Source organism: Drosophila miranda, chromosome XL (assembly GCF_003369915.1).
Source record: "Drosophila miranda strain MSH22 chromosome XL, D.miranda_PacBio2.1, whole genome shotgun sequence".
Taxonomy (NCBI): Eukaryota; Metazoa; Arthropoda; class Insecta; order Diptera; family Drosophilidae; genus Drosophila; species Drosophila miranda.
In genome coordinates, this window is record NC_046673.1 from 17,173,551 (window position 1) to 17,193,865 (window position 20,315).

Genomic DNA, 20,315 nt, shown 5'->3' on the forward strand with positions numbered 1-20,315 from the left:
TTAGAGCAGGAACGATAGACGACGACTTGCGTAAACAAAACAACCCTTAAACAGCTGAAAGCCACTCGAAAAGCTTTAAGCTGAGGACGACCGACCCAAAGCTCTGTGCAGCAGGCAGGGACGGACTCCAATTGGCATCCACTTCAGACTGATCAATCAATTACCATTCATCTCCCCATCTGCCTCGACATGAAACAAAACTGGTTATTAAAGTTTCGATTATTTAGTGTTATACATATGTCATACATTTTTACTAGGACACATACATATACATAGATGCATGCATTGGGTTTGTTGTGGGGGTTATTGTAGATTTTGGAATGCGACTAAATGACGCTCCGGCATCGATTGGATTGGGTTTCTACGGAGCATGCAACGTTTCATAACAATTAACATTTCTTCTTCTCGCGTCTTTCATTAGGATTAGTATTACATATATCAATTTGTTGTATATAGGTGCGTGAACAATTCGGAACTCCCAATACACACAATGCAATAATAGTAGTAGCTATAATATAATACGCAGACTACAATTTGCTTGTGTTATCTAGTGTAACACCTCCAGAAAACATTAAGAAACGGTTCTGTGGCTCATGGATATCTTCGATTTTCGATTGCTTTGAGTTTAAGGCGAGCGGATGATGGCCTCGTAGGCGGCGAAAATGATGTTAGCCACCTCCACAGAGCGCGACTTGAGGCTGAGCGTGGCATCGGGATTGCCCGGCTGCAGCTTCAGCTCCAGCAGCACCCAGATGTTGTTCGTCAGCCTCAGCGACTGGTAGAGCATGTCTTGGCCCTCGACATTGCGTTTGGCAATGGTGAAGATGTTGTTGGTCGTCATCTTGGAGGCGATGCCGTCGGTGGTGCCGATGACGCCGCTCAGGCTGTACTGCAGCTCGTTGGCGGCCGGTATCTCCTTCCAGGTGTTGAGGAAGACCCGCTTGTCCAGCTGCCCGTCCTCAGCGAACAGCACATTGCCGTGCACCAGGCAGGCAAAGTAGAAGATGTCAATGTTGTTCTTCACCGCCACCTGAAGGTTGTTCAGCGGCTCCATGCGCTGGATGGGTCCGTTGGTGCCCAGGGCGAGGCTCACCTCGGCGCTCTGGTTGGGTGGCAAGGGTACCGCTTGCAGCGGGGAGGCTGGCGACAGGCCAAAGCTGTTCTTGTTCAGCTGGATGGCAAAGTTCGTCATCGGCTGCATGGCTTTGTTGGTGAGCGTCATGTCCATGAAGACTTCACCGTTGCGGCGGGAGAAAGTGCCCTGGATCTCCAGGCCCTTGCCCTTCTCAGCTGGCAGCCACGTGACTTTCGGGATTTGAACGCCCACAGAAAGGGAGGTGCCAGCCAGGCCAAAGATGTCGCCCAGCAGGCTGGAGGCGCCGCCCGGGGCTGGTTCAGCTGGTGGGCCACCCAGCAGTATGTCCAGGCCACCGCCTAGTAGATCCACATTGCTTGTAGCGGTTGGCGCGGCGGGCATGGCGGGGGCATTGATGTCCATAGACAGCAGATCCCCAATCAGCGATTCCTGGTTGGGTATGACCATGGCCTCCGACCCGGCTCCCGGCTCTTGCTGATCTCCTGCCCCGCTGCTTACGCCGGCTCCAGCCGTGCGGTTTGGCAGAGATTTACGTACGCCAGCTCCTCGTCCCTCCACAAAGGCCGTTGGTGGCTTGTGGTACACGCTGGCCAGCGAGCTGATATGACAGATGAGCTCGTCCAGCAGCGTCGGCTCCAGCAGATCCGTTTCCTCCGAGATGAGAGGCTTGTCCGCCAGCACAACTTCCTTGGCGGCGGCCGGGTCCGTGGAGAGAAGACGCCAGTAGATGAATCCACGGTCGCGCAAATCGGGATTGTCCGAATCCTGGGTGGCCAGCGAGAGGACGTGCTGCACCAGCTCTTGGGTATCCGATGGACGCTTAAGGAAGAGCTTCACCACAGCCGTGAGCAACTGCAGCTGTACTTGGGCATTCTCATCCTGAAAACAACCAAAACAAAGATTCAATTTAGGGATAGTTTTGCAAAGGGGAATAGGCTGTGTGTGAGTTTTTACCTGGAAGCCCTCGAGGAAGCTGTCGAGCAGCTCGTCTGCGTTATCAATGCGCTCGGCATACTCGCCAATGATCCAGACCATCGAGGCACGTGCCTCCGGCTCATCCAGGGTGTCCAGATTCTCGCACAAGGTGCTGATAATGCTCTCGTACTTATTGGGATACTTGCGGAAGATGTCTTTGATGACGACAATTGCCTCCTGCACCACATAGTTGACCTTCGTCTGGATGAGATCGAGCAGGGTAGAGACACAGCGCTCTGCCGATGGCTCCACCTTGATGGCACAACGACCGATGGCGCGCACCGCCTTGCGCACAAAATCGACATCCACCTCGGTGGCGTACTCCTTCAGTTCGCTGAGCACCTGGGCAATGTTGCTCTGGTTGGCCAGACGAATCATAATGTCCAATTTCTCCAGCTTCACGTAGATGGGATCGTTGTACTTCACAAAGAACACCTTCATTTCGTGCTTGAGGATGTCGGGACGCTTCTGGACAATAAGGTTGATGTTGCGAAGGGCCACGTATTGGACCTCTGGCTCCGAGGAAAGCAGGGTCACCAGGGGCGGGGCCAGCTTCTTGGTGAGCGTGGCACAGAAGTCACTGTCGCTGGACAGCATCTCGAGAAGCTTCATCAGAACCTTGACGGCACTGAGCACCACGGCAGCGTTGGCATGGGCCAAACGAGGCGTGATTCGCTCACAGATCGACTGCGCCTCGCGCTCGTCTTTGGGGCTGTAGTTGGCCAGGGAGTCCAGGATGAACACCTGACCCCACTCTGTGCACTCGTTGAGGGCCGTCAGCAGCTTGTTGATGGTCACTGAGTTCATCTCTACCAGCGGCTGTCCCGACTGGCTGGCCTCGTTGATTTCGCTGAGGGCAGCCACCGCATTGGCCACGACCATCGGATTGGAGTCGGACAGCAGGTCCTTCAGCTGGTCGAGGAAGCCCTGGTCCTCCACCATGGTGGCCGATATGTCGTACAGCTTAGCCACGCACACTGCCGCCGTTTTGCGCACATAGGGATCTTCATCCTTCAGACACTTGCGCAGCGGCTCGCACAGATACTCGGTTATCTTGTCCACCCGTATGCAACCCATCGTGCGCACGGCCAGGGCACGGATCAGCGGATTGGAGTCCTCGCAGTCCTTCACAAACGTATTCACTGCCATGATGGCCATGTCCGGCTGCGACTTGGCGTAGTTCATCAGATACAAGTAGACCAGCTTCTTAAGCTCCAGATTGTCGGTCTGCATGCAGTTAACGACATCGGGAAAGAGGGCGGAAACATCCTTGCCGACGGTCATGCTGGCAATCACCTTCTTCACTGCCTCCTTCTTCTTCTCCTTCTTGTCATTGTTCAGCTCGGACTTGAGCTCGAAGATTTCGCCCTTTTTGGTAGTTGTGAAATACTTGGAATCGGTCATCTTGTCAGCTCTGCTCTACGGACTAGGTAGATCTTTCTGCGGGATATAAAGAAGAAATCGTGCGTTAAACTAAATAAGAGAGCTACTGACAAAATAGGGTATTATTGATTGCGGCGGCATTTCCTTCCCTCTAGGGGCGTAGCAGGCGCACATACACATACCAGCACACCCACAGACAGATACAGAGCTTGAACACGTCTCAAATCAAAGCTGATTTTCGAATTCAACATAAACCCTATTTAACACGTCCACATACAAGCCCTGTTCTGAGACCTGTATATTCCTCTATCTATTACAATATTTTCTGAGTTAACACCGTACATTACCTGTAAAACTAGCTTTTTATCGGGCAAAAAAATGTATTGTTTGCTTTTTTTCTTTGCTCGGCAGTGTGACCGCGGATTGGTCGAAAAGATGTACGGTCTGACTCTCAGATATATATCGTATGTGCTGCAAGGAATGATAAGACTCATCGCTGGGAAGGCCGCCCACCAAAGCAAAAAAAACTGGATAACCTTCTGAAGATTGATCGGGAAATGCTTGAAGTCCAGAAATTACAGGATGAGCACCAGGAAACAAAATTAATATTACAAATTCAAATTCGGAAATATTGAGCAGTCCATCGATAGTGAGCCACAAATAAATAGTCGATCTATCGATGGTTTTTCAGCTATATTGTTTACATCATTTTTGGTTTCGCGATTTGAATATTATTGGGTTTCCATTCCATCCTGATTTGAAAGACAAAAACACCATGTCGTTGGCCACTGTACACTCGACGCGCCAGCGGATGCCACTTCTGCTGAGGACACCAATGTGCCACCTCAGTTCCTCCGCGACTGTTGCCTCCCAACGAACAGGTCCGCAGCTGTTGAGCCCCGACGACTATGCGGCCCTTCTGTCGACAGAGCAGCAAGAGCGATGCATGAAGAAGATGCGCAATCTGCCGGCCTTTCCCCGACCTAAATCCTTGACACCCAATATGCGCGAAAAGCTGTCGGCCTCCGTGCTCATAGCTCTTTGCCAGGAACGGGGCACGTAAGTGGCGGCACAGACGTGTGTATGTACTCGGTCGGAAGAGGTGGCTCCAACTACGTTTGCCGTTCTCTTACTCCTTTCAGCGACGAGATCTCGCTGCTTTATACACGCCGCTCCCGGCACTTGCGTAGTCACAGCTTCCAGATCTCCTTTCCGGGCGGTAAGCGGGACGAGAGCGACGCGAGCTATGTGGACTGTGCCCTGCGCGAGACTGAAGAGGAAATTGGGCTCTCTCGCGATCGCATTCAGGTGTGGGGGGAAGCAAAGCCCCTATATTTGCCCCGAACCTCTGCCATTGTGCCTGTGGTCGGCGTTGTGCCCGACTTTCACATGTCGGAGCTGCGTCTGAACTGGGAAGAGGTGGAGGAAGTATTCAGCATACCGCTGAACGCATTGATGGCACCCAAGGCAGCGCGGCACACGCAATTTCGTAGCGGCTACAGTGGCCCCGTCTTCGTGGTTGATCACTACCGCATCTGGGGCATCACTGGCTACCTGACCCACGTCTTCCTGCACTGTCTGCTGCCCCCGAGCCTGCTGCCCGAGTCCCTCAAGACGAATATCAAATTTGTGCGTCCCTTCAAAATTCCCCCAAAACCAGGGCATCATCATTCGGACCCATCAATGGCTAGCTAGTTGGGAACGGAACCCGGACTAGGGCTTCCACTCAATTGAAATTGAATTGGTTGAACCCCGAAATGGCTTAGACACTGGTGACTGTTTCGATTAAATCAATCATCCGCCAAAAAGCTCGTGTTCTCTTCTGTTTCTTGTTATGTACAGACTTGTTTGTAAAATTTAATAAAACTGTTGTTGATTTTTACATTATAAGCGAAATAGCCCTTACTCTATTTCAACTTTGTCTGCAATAACACTCGAATATGTACCTAGATGACGCAAACGTCCAATATCTAAGACTCTTGGCAGCTTCTCATCCACTTGGCTAAGAAATTTGTACTGGTACTCCGACCTTATTCACGTACTGAACACTAGACAAAATCAAAACGTTAGCACTCTGTGTGCACAATCCGTTGCGTTCTCTGGTTCCTGATGCGGCTGGGACGCCGGTGGACGTGCAGGTACCGCTTAGAGGAAGGCCCTCTCCTTTGGACAGCAGAAACAGGATATTGATTGAGCGGATCTACTTGGGGACTGGGGCTTCTCCAGCCTCCAGGGTTATTTAGTAAAATTGATTACATAAAAATAACACCATTTTGATTTTGTCTTTTTGTGTTTCGTTTTTTTTTGTTTTTTTTTTATTTGTAATTTTCTCTTAAATACAAAAAATACTCATTTCCTCTTTTCATTTGCCTTTTGTTTTTTTTTTTTTATGTTATAAAATATTAAAATACAAGTTAAAAGCGAACAAAATGGCAACGGGCGCCAGGGAGCAAGAAACAAACAAAAAAATAATAATCAAAAAATCATAATTTAGGCGGAAAAAATGCACATTTTTTTCTCCATTTCACACACAAAAAAAAATTTTAATTGAAAAGCTCCTTGCTGAATACAAAGTTTAAAGTAAAATCAAATAATAAAAAAAATATTTGTAAATATATGGGCCAAGACCGGGTGGGGGTGGTAGTGGTAGTGGCCTATACAATGCCATTGGATAAGCCATTAATTGCGTATCGAGCTATCGTATAATATATGTATATGTATGGATATTTGCATGTCAAACACAAATATGGAGTTCATTAATTAATTAAACAAAAATACACCGCCGCAGACGGCTGGATGGTGTTTGAATCAAGCATAGCTGAAGAAAGGCAACGCGGCTGCTAAAGAACACTTGTTATGATTTTGCTATTTACTCTCTATACACGAGTATTGGTGTATAGGTGTGTTGTATATATATGTATGTATAGTTGTAGTTGTAGTATACAATAATTTATAAGACCTGGTTGTCGCTACATTCGGGTGCACGTTTGCACATCGGGGGTTTAGTTGTGAAGTTGTCAAAAATATGAATTATTTGTTTTGTATACATATGATGTATATTTGGGGGCTGCTACTGCTACTGCTGCTGCGCTGCGTGTGCTGCTTTTTATAGGAAATTTACTCCGATATATCAATTGGAATGGATGTGGTAAACGTGGGCGTCTCCAGCTCCTCGTGCTTCTTCATTTTGAGACTCTGCGCGAAGGCGAGTTGAATCAGTAAACATAAATAAATCATAAATAGAGCAAACCCACCTGTTGCAGCTTATAGTGATTGATAATGTCCTGGTCGGCCGGGCACGATTGTGTAAAGGCATCCAGCTGATACATGTGGTACATGTAACGCCACAGCGCTGTCAAGTGCGTCTGTGCGGAAGAAGGAGAGGAGATCATTAGGACTACTTAGTGTTTCGTTTCGTTTTGCACTTACTGGTATCTCAAACTCCACAAAGTATTTGCCAGCCACACGGATGTGCTGGAGACGGGGCATCAGCTCACAGTCGAAGCAGCACATGGTGTCGCCCGTAAGGAAGCGTGTATTGCGATTGGCCAAATGGTCGTTGATCTTCTTGAGGTGCGACAAGAGGGCATTGTTCTTGGCATCGTCCTTCTTCACCAGCATCAGCTTCAACTTCACATACAGGTTCTCGATCAGAGTGGCCACCTCCTTGTCCTGCACGAACAGATTGTAGCCGCCGGGTATATTCTTCATAATGTGACGCTCGATCTTCTCGTTCTCCAGTATGGCTAGGCCGCTGTCAATCAGGATGGGCGGATGCGTCGCCTCGAAATTGGTGCGGAAATCTGGCGGCGGCTTCTGCATGTCCACTGTGGTCACCTTCAGGCTGATTGTCTTTAGCTCGGCCAGCAGATAAAGGTCCATGAAGTACTCCTGACAGAACAGGCAGGCACCCTTGCGGCGTCCATCGATGGTGGAGGCCTGTGCAAAATGAGAAAATGGAAAACACACAACAATTAACAATTAGTTAATGTGGGTCAAATGTTTTTCGTGGCAATCAGCTGTCTGCCTAATGGGAATTTAGCTTGCATAATGATGGGGTCGGTCGGTGGCTTCGCGTGCCGCCAATTACCGATAAATAAATCAAATAAAGTTTCCAGCCCAAATGAAACAACATAATTTCAGTCATGTGACATCATCACATCATGATCAGAGCTCTGACACTGGCAGAATGAGTAATTGGAGGCGGCTCTTCTTCGCCTTCGACTTTGCTTTCGTCCGAATCGGGCAGGAAGTGGAGGTGGGCCCGAGCCTAGAGCCAGAGCCTTGTTCTTGATGCACTGCCAAGGCCAGCAGCGGCCACACATGTACATCCAAATGACGACGATGACATCATCATCACATCAGATGGCAATGTGCGCGCGAGAGGTTTACTTGTTGATTTCCACTGCCTTTCCCGTTGTTGCTGTTGCCCGTTGCCGTTGCCCGTTGCCTTTGCCGTTTACTGTCGACAGCCGGCTTAACTTCAATGGCAATCAATGTGTGCGTTAGATAAGCATTCAGCATTCCTGTTTGCCTTTTACACAGCAGTTGATTGGAGAACAATACCCCCGCCACAACGGAGCAAACGAAAAGCTCTGGAAGCCCCGCCTACATGGCTATTGAATCCTCTCCAGCATCCGATTAAAAGAAAGCCCGCTATCGATAATTGGGAACGCGTTAGGCTCGCTCCGACAAATACTTAACGCCTGAATTCCCAAACAATTAAATTATAATTCCTGATATCTAGTTAATTAGCGTTTGCCCTGTAAGTTAATGGCTTAATAGGCCTCAACCCACATGGCCCCCGGCCCCACAGCCCCCTCCCCCCCAGCAGCATAATCAACCGCAACAACAAAACAATGGCGCTGTGGGAGCGCAGCAAGAAGTGGGTTTTTCGTATCAATTTCGCTTTGGTGCTTAAACGGTGCTTATTTTTCATTATTGCTTCTTATATATTTTTTTTTGTTTTGTTATACACCAACAAAGCAGAGTAGAGTATGTTATTAACTGTGCTTGCTGGATGCGATACACACGCTTCCCCATCCATCGGGAATGTACCGAATGACCCGGATTACATGCGGGGCATTTATTTGCTGTATCTTATTTTTAGCCTCATTTGCCATTTGCTGTGGCTTTGGCTTTGGCTTTGCTTTGCTCTCCATCAGTGTTCGCAATATGAATTGCAAAAATCGCAAATTGTACAATAAATGTGTGGCAACGCCAAAGGTCAGTCAGTCAGTCAGCCAGTCAGTCAGACAATCGGGCAATCTTGCGGGGTGCTGCTGCCTCTGCTGCAATTTGACGCTTTCAAAATAGAAATGACGAGAGAGAAGAGACGGCACGGCACGGCAGCAGAAAAACAACACCAAAAGTAGTTAGCAAATGTCAAGTGCCATTCACATGCACACACATGCACATCCACATCCACACATGCATATGTACATATATGGCACTTCTGGCTAATAAAATCCACACACATACACACACACACACACACACACACAACCGTACCTCTTGCCAATAAAAACTGTAGATTTTTGAACAAATTTTTCGTTGGAAATACATAATTTATGAATGTGTGTGTGTGTGTGTGCTGCCAATCATACATATGTATGTGTAGGTTCCACATGCAGTTGAGGTCCAAATAATAGTAACTGTGCAGCAACCATCTCAACAGGAAGAGCTTACATTCCACTACAAACAATTCAAACAATTTCCCGGAATAGGAATAGAGGGTAAACCCGATGAGAGAGATAAGATTTATACCCGATACCATAGGTCTCCAGGCTATAAATTTGTCCCAGAGAAACTTTTGATGATGGACAGGCCATCTTCTCTGCTTGATATTGTGAATAAAGCCCACACCGATACTATCTCTATATTTCTCAAGAATTGCCACATATTAAATGCTATCTTAACAGCTTACGATATGGTCTAAGGTCTAGTTGCTCGCTACTCTATTCCGACATTAAATTGTATCATCCCGACTGTCGATTGAGACATTCCAAATCAGCAAGGAAGGGTTTATGTCTCCGTCTCTTGTCTATCGAGCACATTCCCATTATATTGGTTTGCCGGCAGTTATTCCGTTTCTTTCAATTGTAAATTTGTGGAGCGATAAGATAAACCCCAAAGCAAAAAAAAAAAAAAAAAAAAAAAAAAATACAAAACTAAAGTAAACTCAAATAAAATACAAACAGCAACAACAAATCATAAATAAAAACGAAATTAAATAGTTGTTGGCGGCATCGGGCATCGGGCACCGGGCACCCCGTCTGCCTCTGCGTGGCTTTATTTTTGGAACCGGTTCGCCGACAGCTGCAGAACGCAATCATTCCGTTTTCAGATGATGACGATCCTCATGGGGATGGAAGTGCGAATGGGAGTGGGGACTGGGACTGGGACTGAGGGGGGCATAAATACATACATACATATGTCAGCCTTGAGGAGAGCTTCTTCACATGCCACAACGGGCGATTGTACCGATTTCACCGATTCTTTTTGGGCCACATACAAGCACATGTGGCAGATATGTATGTACATATGTACATATATTTGATATCTTATCAAGCACGGGCGGAAGCCTCCGTGATGAAGTAATGGCCAAAAAAAATACAAACAAAATATAATCAACACTAAGTGACGAGCCCAGGGGTGAACGGGGAACGGGGGTGGTGGGTGCATGGCTGATATTTGGTTGGGTGTGCTACAAACGTGAGCTTCACACTTGCATACTCCACCTTCCGCCCACAAATTGTTAATGGGCTAATCGGTCTCCCCACCCGCTTCTCTCTGGCCGGTAATCAATTTGGAGAATTTATTTCAGAACATTCCAGAAACGCAAGGCGTCCAAGTAATTGATTTAAACAAAATAATTCACGAGGCAACAGACCACAGAAAATATTGATTTGGCGGGACCGCAACGTTTACTCCCTCGAATATCGATCGTTTGATTAGTTTAATCAATATCTAATTAGCCTACAATTAAGTTTCACTTAAACGAAATCGAACATAATTTATAAATGCCAGCTCTCCATCTTTGGAGACATATGTAGTAGACATTGTAATAGAGAGATACCCTCCCGCAAGGGTATAACAATAACAGTCGTTTGTCAATGAAATCCACACGCCATCCACAATTGCAAAAAGAAACAGATCAACTGTCAATGGGTGGCGGGGAAGCGGGACCTATGAAGGCGGAGTGAGGAGAAGCAATCTGTGAGGGTGGAAGTGGTGGTGGCGGAGAAGCAGAAGCAACAACAGTTAAGGCGAGGGCGGAGTAGGAGGAGACGATGTAAACATTTGCGTGTTTTCTGCATGCATATGCATGTGTGTGTGTGTGTGTGTGTGTACATTTACTGACAGCACGTGGAGGCGTGAGGAAGACAACAAATCAGTTGGTTCAACTGTCATCTCAGCATGCACACACCCACACCCCCCCCCCCCCCCACACACACACACACACATTCGATTGGGTACCACATACAGTTGTGGCCAAAATTCTAGGCCAGTTCTAGAACGTTTTGCCTCAAATTAGCAACAGCTCATTCATGGAGATTTATTTTGTTATTATATCTTTGCAAATAAACATATGTATGTATGTATGAAATTTGCTTTGGTAGATTTCTTAATAGTTTGTATTGACCTCCGCTGTATATGGGATGCGTGCTGCAGCTTCAGTTTCTCTCTTCGCTTTAAGTGGCAACAAAGAAGCGCATTTTCCTCAACATAGACAATTGTTGGCGTTGTAAAAGGGCCCCTCAACGAAAATGGCCTTAAATTAGTTTAAGTGGATCGTGAAAACATACATACATACACACATACTATGTATGAAAGGATCGTTTCAAATCGGAATCGTTTAGGAAAGGGAAATACATACATACATATGTACGTATTTATTTTTCTTTTGTTTTGATTCGATGCCAATTTGGGGCATCTCTTGAGATCTCGCGTGGGCGATGACTCCACTCCGACTTCTGCACGAGGAGGCTTTGCCTTTGCCTTTGGCTTTGGCTTTGGCGCGAAGAGGAGGGAGGCGGAAAAGTGCACACGAGAAAAACCTGTTTAGCGTTCAATGATTGTTTTGTTAGCTGCTTTCCCTGCTCACCGCACCGCGCTTTGTCCCTCTGTGGAAACAACAAAACCATTTGTGTTTGTTTGTTGCCTGCACGCGCGGAACAGAGAGGCATGCCACCATCTACCATCAACCCATCTACTCAGCTAGCTCAGCTCAGCTCCGACTTCCACTGCTTTCCTTCCCGCTCTGAAATTGAACTTTCACTTTTATTTTTTGCTGTAAATGGAAATGGTTTTTCCATGTGCCAATGCGCTTTTCGTGTTGGTTATGTCAAAGATGCTTCTCGGCTGCTCGCTGGAAAAGTGCTGGTCCTCCCCTCTAGTCCACAGTCAACAGGTGCGCGCCTCATATCCACTTTCTCTGGCAACAGGAAAAGGGAGTGGGCTATTGCTCATTGCATTGGGATTGCGATTGGTATTGGTATTGGGGCAGGAAATGTGACTGCGACTGGGCCTGGAACTAGGGCTGGGTTTCGGACCTGGCGGAGAATTAGTCATGCACTATAAGACTTTCCGAGAGGTGCGGCCCCGTGGCGTGGGATGGCCTGATGGATGGTTGTTTTTGGTTGGTTGGAGGAGCAGCCGGCAGAGGCAGAAGAGGGCTTACCAATAGAATCAACAATCCAAAGTGTGTTCCGAAAACAATCACAAATTACTTTGGCAAATAACGCGGGCCCATGGGCCATGATGCGACGGCAAGGCATGCATGACGTATGCCCCCAAGAAATTTAGAAATCAGTCAAAGATAAAAGGAAGCCAAGCGGTGGAGACTTGTGTCAGCATTTTGTTAAGCAATTGGCGCAAATGGGAAGTATGATTAAGAGTTTTTCAAGAAGGAGATAAGAATAGAACCGCACAGAAATACGTTACGATCCACACTTACACGCATACACTAATACACAGGCCAGACCATGGTGTATGTGTGTGTGCTGATGATAGGGAGAGAAGGAAACCGGTTTTGGCGATGCTTAGAAACCACAAAAAACAACACATAAAAGGGGGGGCGTGCAAGAGATGGCTGATGATAAAGGGGGAGAAGCTCTGGCTCTGGCTCTGGGCTCTGACCAAAAGGCAAATAAAACCCAAAAGAAGAAATGAAATGGGACATAATGAATATACAATTCTGTTTCATGTGACACACACACGCTCACTCGGCAGAAGAGCAGAGGGGGAAACATAAGTAGCAGAAACAGCATTTCCAAGGTGTATTTATTCAACGTGACGCATTTCCAAAGAGCACTCGTACAATAGTTTACCCATTTTGCTTTATATTGTATTAGCCGCGTCCCACAAGGAGTGCGAGACATAGTTGGGCAAAAAAAAAAAAAACATACTTGGTGGGGGGAAGAGCGGGGACTTCATCACCTCATTCAAATATAATACACCTTGACACACCGTTCTTTTTGTCTTTGTGCTTTTTGCATTTATGCTGGCGTAGACGCGACGCCGACGCTGCTGCTGCTGCCGCTGACAGCGCTGCATTTTCACTTTGTGGCATGGAAATGAAAATCCAACCCAGCTAAACACATACACATACACATGAGTGCATGACATGCAAATATGACCAAAGGAAAACCCACCTTGATGATCAGTTCTATCTCGGGAACATCGAATTTGCTGCTGCCGTTTGTCGTCTCCTGCTGCGACTGCGGCTCGACGTCGGCGGCGGACATGGTTGGCTCCTTATTCTTCTCTTTTGCAGCGTTTTGTGGAAAGGTTTATCCGCGTGACGGGGTGCGTACGTGTGTGTGTTTTTCCTTTTCGCTCTTGTTGTGCTAATTTTTATATTTGCTAATATCTGTACACAGACACACAATCACAGAATACACAGTCACCGCAGCAAAGTAAAATATATAATTGCTGAAAGTTTATCTCGCACTCGGTGTATGTTTTGTGTCAAAGTCAAAAAAAAAATTGGTGCGCACCAGTTTTGCGACCACATTTATCGATAGACCCTCAAAAATATAACAAAATATACCGTCTCATTATGAAAATATACCGTAAATATACTGACGAACTCATGTTCTGTTTTACATATTCCTCAATTTTGATATTCTGTCGAATAAAACCCTTTGCTTTGCCCATATAATTTTAGGCCATTGATGAATAAATTCTCTACAAGATTGGCTATTTTTAAGTACTCCCATTTTAACTGCAGCAAGGTCTTAACAAAAAAGGTCAACAAAAAACAGTGGCAACGTAAGTGGGTATGGAATGCGTCGTAAGTGAGTATGAAATGTCACATCAACCAGAGTATGGGCATGTGGATACCCTATTTCGTTAAAATTAGACGAAGATCCTGTTAGTCAAAATTATCTCAAATTGATATGTTTTAGACATATTCATGAATATGAATGGTATCTTGCATTTATACATCTCGATCCTGATACCTATTCTTGATCTCCGTAAGAATACAATAAACTGCAAAATATCGTTGTGATATTTAAAAAAGACACTAAGTTGTTGTTGCCTTTGGAGCCTGGGATGACAAACATATTCTCAATTCTATAATATCCTTTCCCCTAGGGTATAAAAATTAGTGTTGCCGCAACTTTTGTGCATGGAATGGGGCTCATTGTCGTCCTGTTTCAGGAATCGCCGGCATAACTATCGATAGATATTCTTGGCGCGTAAATGCAGCTCTGATTTTGCCACCAAGTGGCATCGCCGTCCATCAAATTTTGTTAATATTCTCATTGCCGGCGCACGCCGCCTTTTTGCATTTTCTGTTGATTTTGTTCAAATTGTAAGAGCGCAAGAACATGGAACTTGGGGACCTTCTGCAGCAGGCCCAGTCCCTCACAAATGACACCAGAATGGACGACGACATGCCGCGCGTAAATCGCACCATTTCACAAGTATTGCAGGCCACACAGGAACTCCACTCCCGTGCGACCCTCACAGGAACCCACGATCTGAAGGCGTAAGAGTCACACAAATAGTGTTCAATAGAAAGCACACTCAGGCAATCCACATTTTCCATTTTCCCCCAGGCACATGCTGCTGGGCTCCAAGGGCGTGGATCTGCCGAAGCTGTCGCAGAAGCTCGAGACGCTAAGTGCGCGGAAGACCTTCGAGCCTCTGGACCCTGTCTCGGACACCGATGTGTATGCCTTTCTGAAAAACGAGCGCGAGAACGCCATACTTTCCGTAATTGATGAGACCAATCGCGGGGTAAGTCATGGGCACAACCACACACATTTGGGGATTTGTTGTATTTTTCATGGCTTTGATCTACAATTGGCAGATTTTCGAGTCAGTGGAGAAGCATAAGTGGCGCCGCATTTATGCCGAGTGGGGGGAGGAGAAGGAGTCCCTGCTGAATGCCCTGATTGGGCCCAAACAAAACGAGTTTCCCGATGTTCGGCGTCAGACGGTGTTCACAACCCTGGCGGAAACTCCAATGCCCCGTTCTCGTCTCAATCGCACCGAGGAACTGTATGCCCAGGAAATAGCCTTGTACAATCAGTCACAAATCCAGAGGGGCCATCGCCCGAACCTTCTGGCAACGTTCGCCAATCTGGCGGCGGAGAAGTTCGATAACCAGCTCGTGTCCGAAATGTGGAGTGTGCTGCAGTTCATGGCCGACAATGCGCCGCCCTCACGCACGGCAGATGCCATCAAGTCGCGCCTGGCCACCCAGAAGTTCGTCCAGCAGGCGCGTACCTACCTGGAGCGACGCTACAAACAGTACATAAACACCGTCATCTGGGAGAATCCTTTGCAGGCCCAGCGCGGTGGCATTCCGGACGTCTATAGCTCGGTCAACTCCTTTGTGAGCATCAATTTCTCGGTGCCGGCCACTGTGGTCGGCCTGCTGGATGTCTATAACAGCCTGCCACTGTGGGCCCTGGTCTACTACAGTCTGCGTTGCGGGGATCTGGGTGCGGCCGTCCGGTATCTCAAGGAAAGTGGCGTCTGCTACGATCTCTCCCGCCTATTGTCAATGATGAAGGAGGGCACCAAGGGGGAGCAGCATTCCCGGCTCGAGGCTGCCCTCAAGCTGGAGTACAACAGTAAATTGCGCAGCTGCACTGATCCCTACAAGAAAGCGGTAGGTCCATCCATTAATCCCATTCAATATCCTCCTTATCTGGACCAACCTCTTATCGTTTTTCGGGCTGCAGGTGTTTGCCTATGTTCTGGCATGCGATCCACACAATTCGCATGCGGAACTGATGCGCAGCATCGACGACTTCCTGTGGATGCAGCTCTCCATCCTACGGCAGCAGGACGATCGCGAGTACAACGTCGAACAGCTCACCTACAGTGGTCTGCAGAGCCTCATCCTGGAAAAGTACGGCGAGAACTACTTCAATGCACGCGAAAAAGCGCCGCTCTACTTCAGCGTACTCGTCCTCACGGGCCAATTTGAGTCCGCGATCGAGTTTCTGGCCCGCACCGAGGACAATCGTGCGCATGCCGTGCACATGGCCATTGCCCTGAACGAGATACACATGCTGGGCACACCGAGCTCCATGCATCATCCGCTGATTAGCGTCAATCCCGAGGATCCGGCGCCCATGAAGCGCCTGAATCTGATCCGCATGCTGGTGACCTATGCCAAGTGCTTTGAGATAACCAACACCAGCGAGGCGCTGCAGTACTACTTTCTGTTGCGCCACTTCAAGGACGACAACGGCCGCAGTCTGATGCTCAGCTGTGTCAGCGATCTGCTCGTCGAGAACTGTGATCAGCAAATGATTGATCTGATCTTTGGCAATGAAGACGATGAGTCCGGCCAGACGTAAGTGGGATTTGCTATATGGAACAGACTCTTCTGGGAATCCGTTTCTGAGACGCGTTTTGCTTTTGCTTTTCAGCGGCATCTTTGCCCAGTTCCACACAATGGACTTTGACAAGTATATGCTGGCTGGGATGGTGGGCGATGAGCTGACCTATCGCAGCAATTTCGAGACGGCAATCAGGCTGTACTTCATTGGCGGCCAGCTGGACAAGGTGATGCGTTTGGTGTGCTCTCTGCTCTCGCAGATGGTCCATCAGCCCCCGACAGAGTCCAGTATGCGGACACGATTGCGCCGGATTATCATTCACCTGGAAGATCTGCGATCCGTGCAGCGAGTGGACGTGGAGCCGCATGTCCTGGCCACATACACAATGCTGACGCAGCTGCTCGTCTTCTTCGATCATTACCACAAAAATGAGTCGCAGCAGGCCAGCGAGGTGCTGGCCAATTTCCGGATAACGCCCAACGACTGCTCGGAGGTGGACGAGTGTGTGGCCAATCTGAAGAGCCTCTGTCCGGAGGTCACCAAGGTCCTGCCCGACATACTGCTGGCCGCCATGGATCTCATTTACGAGGAGTACATGAAAATAAAGGGAAATGGTGGCAGCAGGTCTTCCTTTGATAGCCGCGAGAGCACCCAGACCGATGACTGGAAGAACGAGAACAAGGAGGGCTCTCTGCGCCATCTGCGCATGAAGGCCAAGGCCCTCACGAATATGGCTGCCACGGTGACGTACCAAATGCCCACGGCCACTAATAAGCGTCTCGTCCAGCTGGAGATACTCATGCATTAGGAAAGAAACGACACAACTCTTGAGATGGATATCCTTTCGTATAAATGCATGTGTTTTTCTCTCATTTTGTTTAAGATAATATTTGAAATTGGAATAATTTGTTCGCGTGGATAGTGTGATAGTTCTTTCTCAGTCAGTAGTTGGATGCGTAGTGGGCGCAGGACTATGCAGGAGGATGCAGGATGTGCGCCTAACCCATATACTGATAGGAGGCACACACTGGCTCCTGGTGGCGCGTGTGCGGCGATGATTGCAGGGCCAGACGTTGCAGGTGACAGCCTCGACATAGGAGACGCCCATCCAAAGGATAGCAGCGCTTGTCCGGCTCATCTGTCAGCTGCATGCCGCACTCCTCGCATATGTAGCAGTCCACATGGAAGTCCTTGTCCATGGACACCACACGTACGGTCTCATCGGTGCCCTCAACGGGTGTGATGCCTGGGATAGAACAGAAAGAGTATAAAAAGCACTCTCTACAAGTCGAGAAGTCTTGGAGCATACCTTTGCCACAGCTGGCGCATTTGGGAGCAAACATTCGATGGTAATCGTTGACGCAGTATATCTTGTGATCCACATCCACGGTGAAGGGCACACCGTCCAGGCACTCGTTGCATACGCAGCAACGGAAGCAGCCCGGGTGATAGGACTTACCCATTGCCTGCAGGATCTGCAAGAAAGGGATTCCAGTGTTACGGTGTGGTGTGCTGTGGTGTGTTGTTTGTGGCATATACGAACCATTTCCATGATCAAATGCCCGCAAATAGCGCACTTTTCCGCTGTCTGCTGGAAGCCCGAATACTGCAGAAATGAATTGTTAAGGAGAGTCAGTGGTATACATGGGATGGAAAGGAAATGGGATTGGGAGATGGGGATCCCTACCATGTAATCCTCCTCGCAGTATACCCGTCCGTGCACATTGTAGAAGGCTTTGCCACGCAGCGCCCTGCCGCAGGAGCAGCAGATGAAGCAATTGGTGTGATAGAGATTACCCATGGCCTGGCAGGCCTGTCCGGCACCCTTTACCTTCTCCCCGCACGTATGACAAATGCCTAGAGGGGGGAAAGGGAGACGGTAACGGTATGGGGGATCTATTTCAGGCATTAAATATCTTTCGAAATACATACCAAAGTACTCGCCATGCTCCTCACTTTGCTCAATCTCCTCCTCCAGCTGGCGGGTGAGCTCCTCGATCTTGCGCTGCGCCTCTGTCGGACCAGCCGGACGCGGCGGAGTCACGCTGTACGGCAGCAGATTCTTGGTTAGACCTGTTTCCGGTTTAAAGACAAGTCCAAGGATTAGTTCTAGCTTTCGCTTCTCTCTTTCTATCTCTCTCTCCCTGTCCGTCTCGTGGGTCTCTTGCTCAAACGGTCCACATCCACTGAGGGAGGGACTGTGCCTGGGGAATCGATTGAGGTAAAGGACGAGACGACTACTTGGCCACAAGAACCGGTCGGCAACCGTTTGGTGCCAAGAGCGAACCGGTTTATGATTTGAAACCCAACCCAACCCCAGAGACTCGGTTCCTACCTTTTCTGGGTCGCAAAGCGGCATTAACCGCTGAGTGGAAAGCATTTTAGTATGGGGGTAGAATGCAAAGGATATTAGTCTGTTTCGAATGGAACGAGAGATCCATTCTAGGGGGGACGGGGACCCATACCTGTGCTGCCCTGCGAGGGCGTGGGTGATGTGGCCACCGCCAAGGGTGCTGACATCGCTATGGGCGTAGCTCGCAGCGATGATATTGCTGTGGATGACGCCGCTGCTGGTGTCTCCTGGACTGCTCGTTGTGGCATAGCACCTGCAGCCGGTGCTGCTCTGCCTGCCACCACGCTGCCTGCGCCCAACGGGCCTGTATTGCGATGCAGATTGGCCGTCATGCACACGTAGTCCGAGCTATTGATGTCCTCAATGTAGTTGGGATTCACCGACACATTGATGCCAGCCCCATGGCCGCCGCCAGCTGGCGCCTGTGGTGGCGGTGGCATGTGCTGCTTGATGGGTGTGTGCTGCTGCAGCTTGGACACGGACATCGGCAGGGGTGACGGCGACGAGGGCGGCACGGGACTCAGGTGGCTGGGCAGCGACAGATTCCTATAGCGCTGGGTCGGCGAGCCCAGCGTGGCAGTGGGATGTTGCGTGTTGTTTGTGCTTATGCTGCGCTGGTGCATTGGCGACGAGAGCAGCGCGTTGAGATCCAGACCAGAGGACGCGCCGGAGGAGGCCACATTGCCCGGCATTTCCTGGTACATGGTGGCCGTGGCCGGAGAGGCCTGCGGCTGGGCACGCTGCCCGGAATGGGGTATGATGTTCTCGTATATGGGCGCCACCACCTCCTCCAGAGGTTCGCGTAGGTGGCCTCCGCTCGCAGCCACCCCCACTGCCACTGTCTCGGGCACAGGCGTGTGGGCAAACCTCCCACCGCCAATAGGCTGCATCAGCAGGTAGTCGTTCAGCATGGCGCTCTGCCGGCTGCCGGGGCTCTGCGGCTGGGCGCGCTTGTGGTTCGAGTCGAATTGTCCGTAGAATTCGAGGTTCTCGTACACGGGCGAGTGCTTCTGCGGTGCGATGCGCTGGCCCAGCACCTGTGCGGTGGGCGCATAGATTTGTGGGCTACCACCCCCATTGTTGATCAGCTGCTCGACGGGCTTGGGCGTGGCGTATTTGGAGGCGGCTATAATATTGCCGCGCTCGTACAGCTTGTAGTCGTGTGCCTGCTGTTGCTGTTGCTGCTGCTGCTGCTGCTGCTGGTGGTGGTGATGCATCTGCTGCTGACCATCGTGGATGAAGTTCTCGATGGCCCCTGGCGAGCGTTGGTAGCCACGCATGCCACCGCCACCCCCACCCCCACCGCCACCTGACCCGATGTGAAGACGCTGCATGAGCGTTTCGTAGTCGGACTCCGTGGAGGCGGCGCTGGTGGCATTTCGTTGCGTTCTCTGGGTGGTCATTATCTTCCCCTTCTTCCTTCTCTCTTGTCACACGACTCTGACGCTGAGCTCTCTCTCACTCACTCACGCTCTGCGGGGGGACGGGACGCCGCCCAAATGGAATCTATCGGCTTTTGCCGGTCGAATTCCAATGTGCTTACTGCTTGGGGCTGAATGTCAATCAGAAATTTGACTTTTCATTCACTTGGTTACTAATTTTCAGCATTTTCTTTGTCGGAAATATTGTTGGGGATAGATGTTAGCCAGTGTGACCGCGTGTTTATCGATAAAATGTACCGTCCGAACCTCAGAAATAT

At 49.1% G+C, this 20,315-nt stretch overlaps 5 protein-coding genes across 8 annotated transcripts; 2 read left to right on the top strand and 3 right to left on the bottom strand.

Moving 5' to 3' along the window:
• Nucleotides 1–204: 204 nt before the first annotated feature.
• On the bottom strand, nt 205–3,894 carry LOC108160579 (AP-1 complex subunit beta-1). The gene is made up of 3 exons (XM_017294705.2): nt 3,802–3,894; nt 2,051–3,511; nt 205–1,975 (listed from the first exon to the last, which is right to left on the bottom strand). The coding sequence occupies exons 2-3, from the start codon at nt 3,473–3,475 to the stop codon at nt 626–628; spliced, it is 2,775 nt and encodes a 924-aa protein (XP_017150194.1). The 5' UTR covers nt 3,476–3,511; nt 3,802–3,894; the 3' UTR covers nt 205–625.
• A 125-nt stretch (nt 3,895–4,019) lies between these two features.
• Nucleotides 4,020–5,350, top strand: LOC108162246 (nucleoside diphosphate-linked moiety X motif 8). Its single transcript, XM_017296929.2, has 2 exons — nt 4,020–4,513; nt 4,597–5,350. The coding sequence occupies exons 1-2, from the start codon at nt 4,134–4,136 to the stop codon at nt 5,147–5,149; spliced, it is 933 nt and encodes a 310-aa protein (XP_017152418.1). The 5' UTR covers nt 4,020–4,133; the 3' UTR covers nt 5,150–5,350.
• Nucleotides 5,351–5,772: 422 nt separating this feature from the next.
• LOC108162325 (chloride intracellular channel exc-4) lies at nt 5,773–13,448 on the bottom strand. 2 transcript variants are annotated; one of them, XM_017297131.2, is made up of 4 exons: nt 13,111–13,448; nt 6,884–7,393; nt 6,709–6,819; nt 5,773–6,649 (listed from the first exon to the last, which is right to left on the bottom strand). In XM_017297131.2, the coding sequence occupies exons 1-4, from the start codon at nt 13,201–13,203 to the stop codon at nt 6,572–6,574; spliced, it is 792 nt and encodes a 263-aa protein (XP_017152620.1). In that variant the 5' UTR covers nt 13,204–13,448; the 3' UTR covers nt 5,773–6,571. The 2 variants fall into 2 exon arrangements, with proteins under 2 accessions (XP_017152620.1, XP_017152540.1); XM_017297051.2 differs by lacking the exon at nt 13,111–13,448 and adding an exon at nt 7,847–7,993.
• Nucleotides 13,449–14,191: 743 nt separating this feature from the next.
• LOC108160653 (nuclear pore complex protein Nup93-1) lies at nt 14,192–17,165 on the top strand. The gene is made up of 5 exons (XM_017294829.2): nt 14,192–14,453; nt 14,524–14,704; nt 14,778–15,584; nt 15,658–16,277; nt 16,354–17,165. Exons 1-5 carry the CDS (start codon nt 14,293–14,295, stop codon nt 17,069–17,071), a joined length of 2,487 nt encoding a protein of 828 aa, XP_017150318.1. The 5' UTR covers nt 14,192–14,292; the 3' UTR covers nt 17,072–17,165.
• On the bottom strand, nt 17,103–20,287 carry LOC108161142 (LIM domain-containing protein jub). 3 transcript variants are annotated; one of them, XM_033399272.1, is made up of 7 exons: nt 18,729–20,287; nt 18,599–18,628; nt 18,196–18,336; nt 17,951–18,120; nt 17,807–17,869; nt 17,573–17,738; nt 17,103–17,509 (listed from the first exon to the last, which is right to left on the bottom strand). In XM_033399272.1, the coding sequence occupies exons 1-7, from the start codon at nt 20,017–20,019 to the stop codon at nt 17,262–17,264; spliced, it is 2,109 nt and encodes a 702-aa protein (XP_033255163.1). In that variant the 5' UTR covers nt 20,020–20,287; the 3' UTR covers nt 17,103–17,261. The 3 variants fall into 3 exon arrangements, with proteins under 3 accessions (XP_033255163.1, XP_017150886.1, XP_033255157.1); XM_017295397.2 differs by lacking the exon at nt 18,599–18,628; XM_033399266.1 differs by lacking the exon at nt 18,599–18,628 and having other exon boundaries at nt 17,807–18,120.
• Nucleotides 20,288–20,315: the final 28 nt, after the last annotated feature.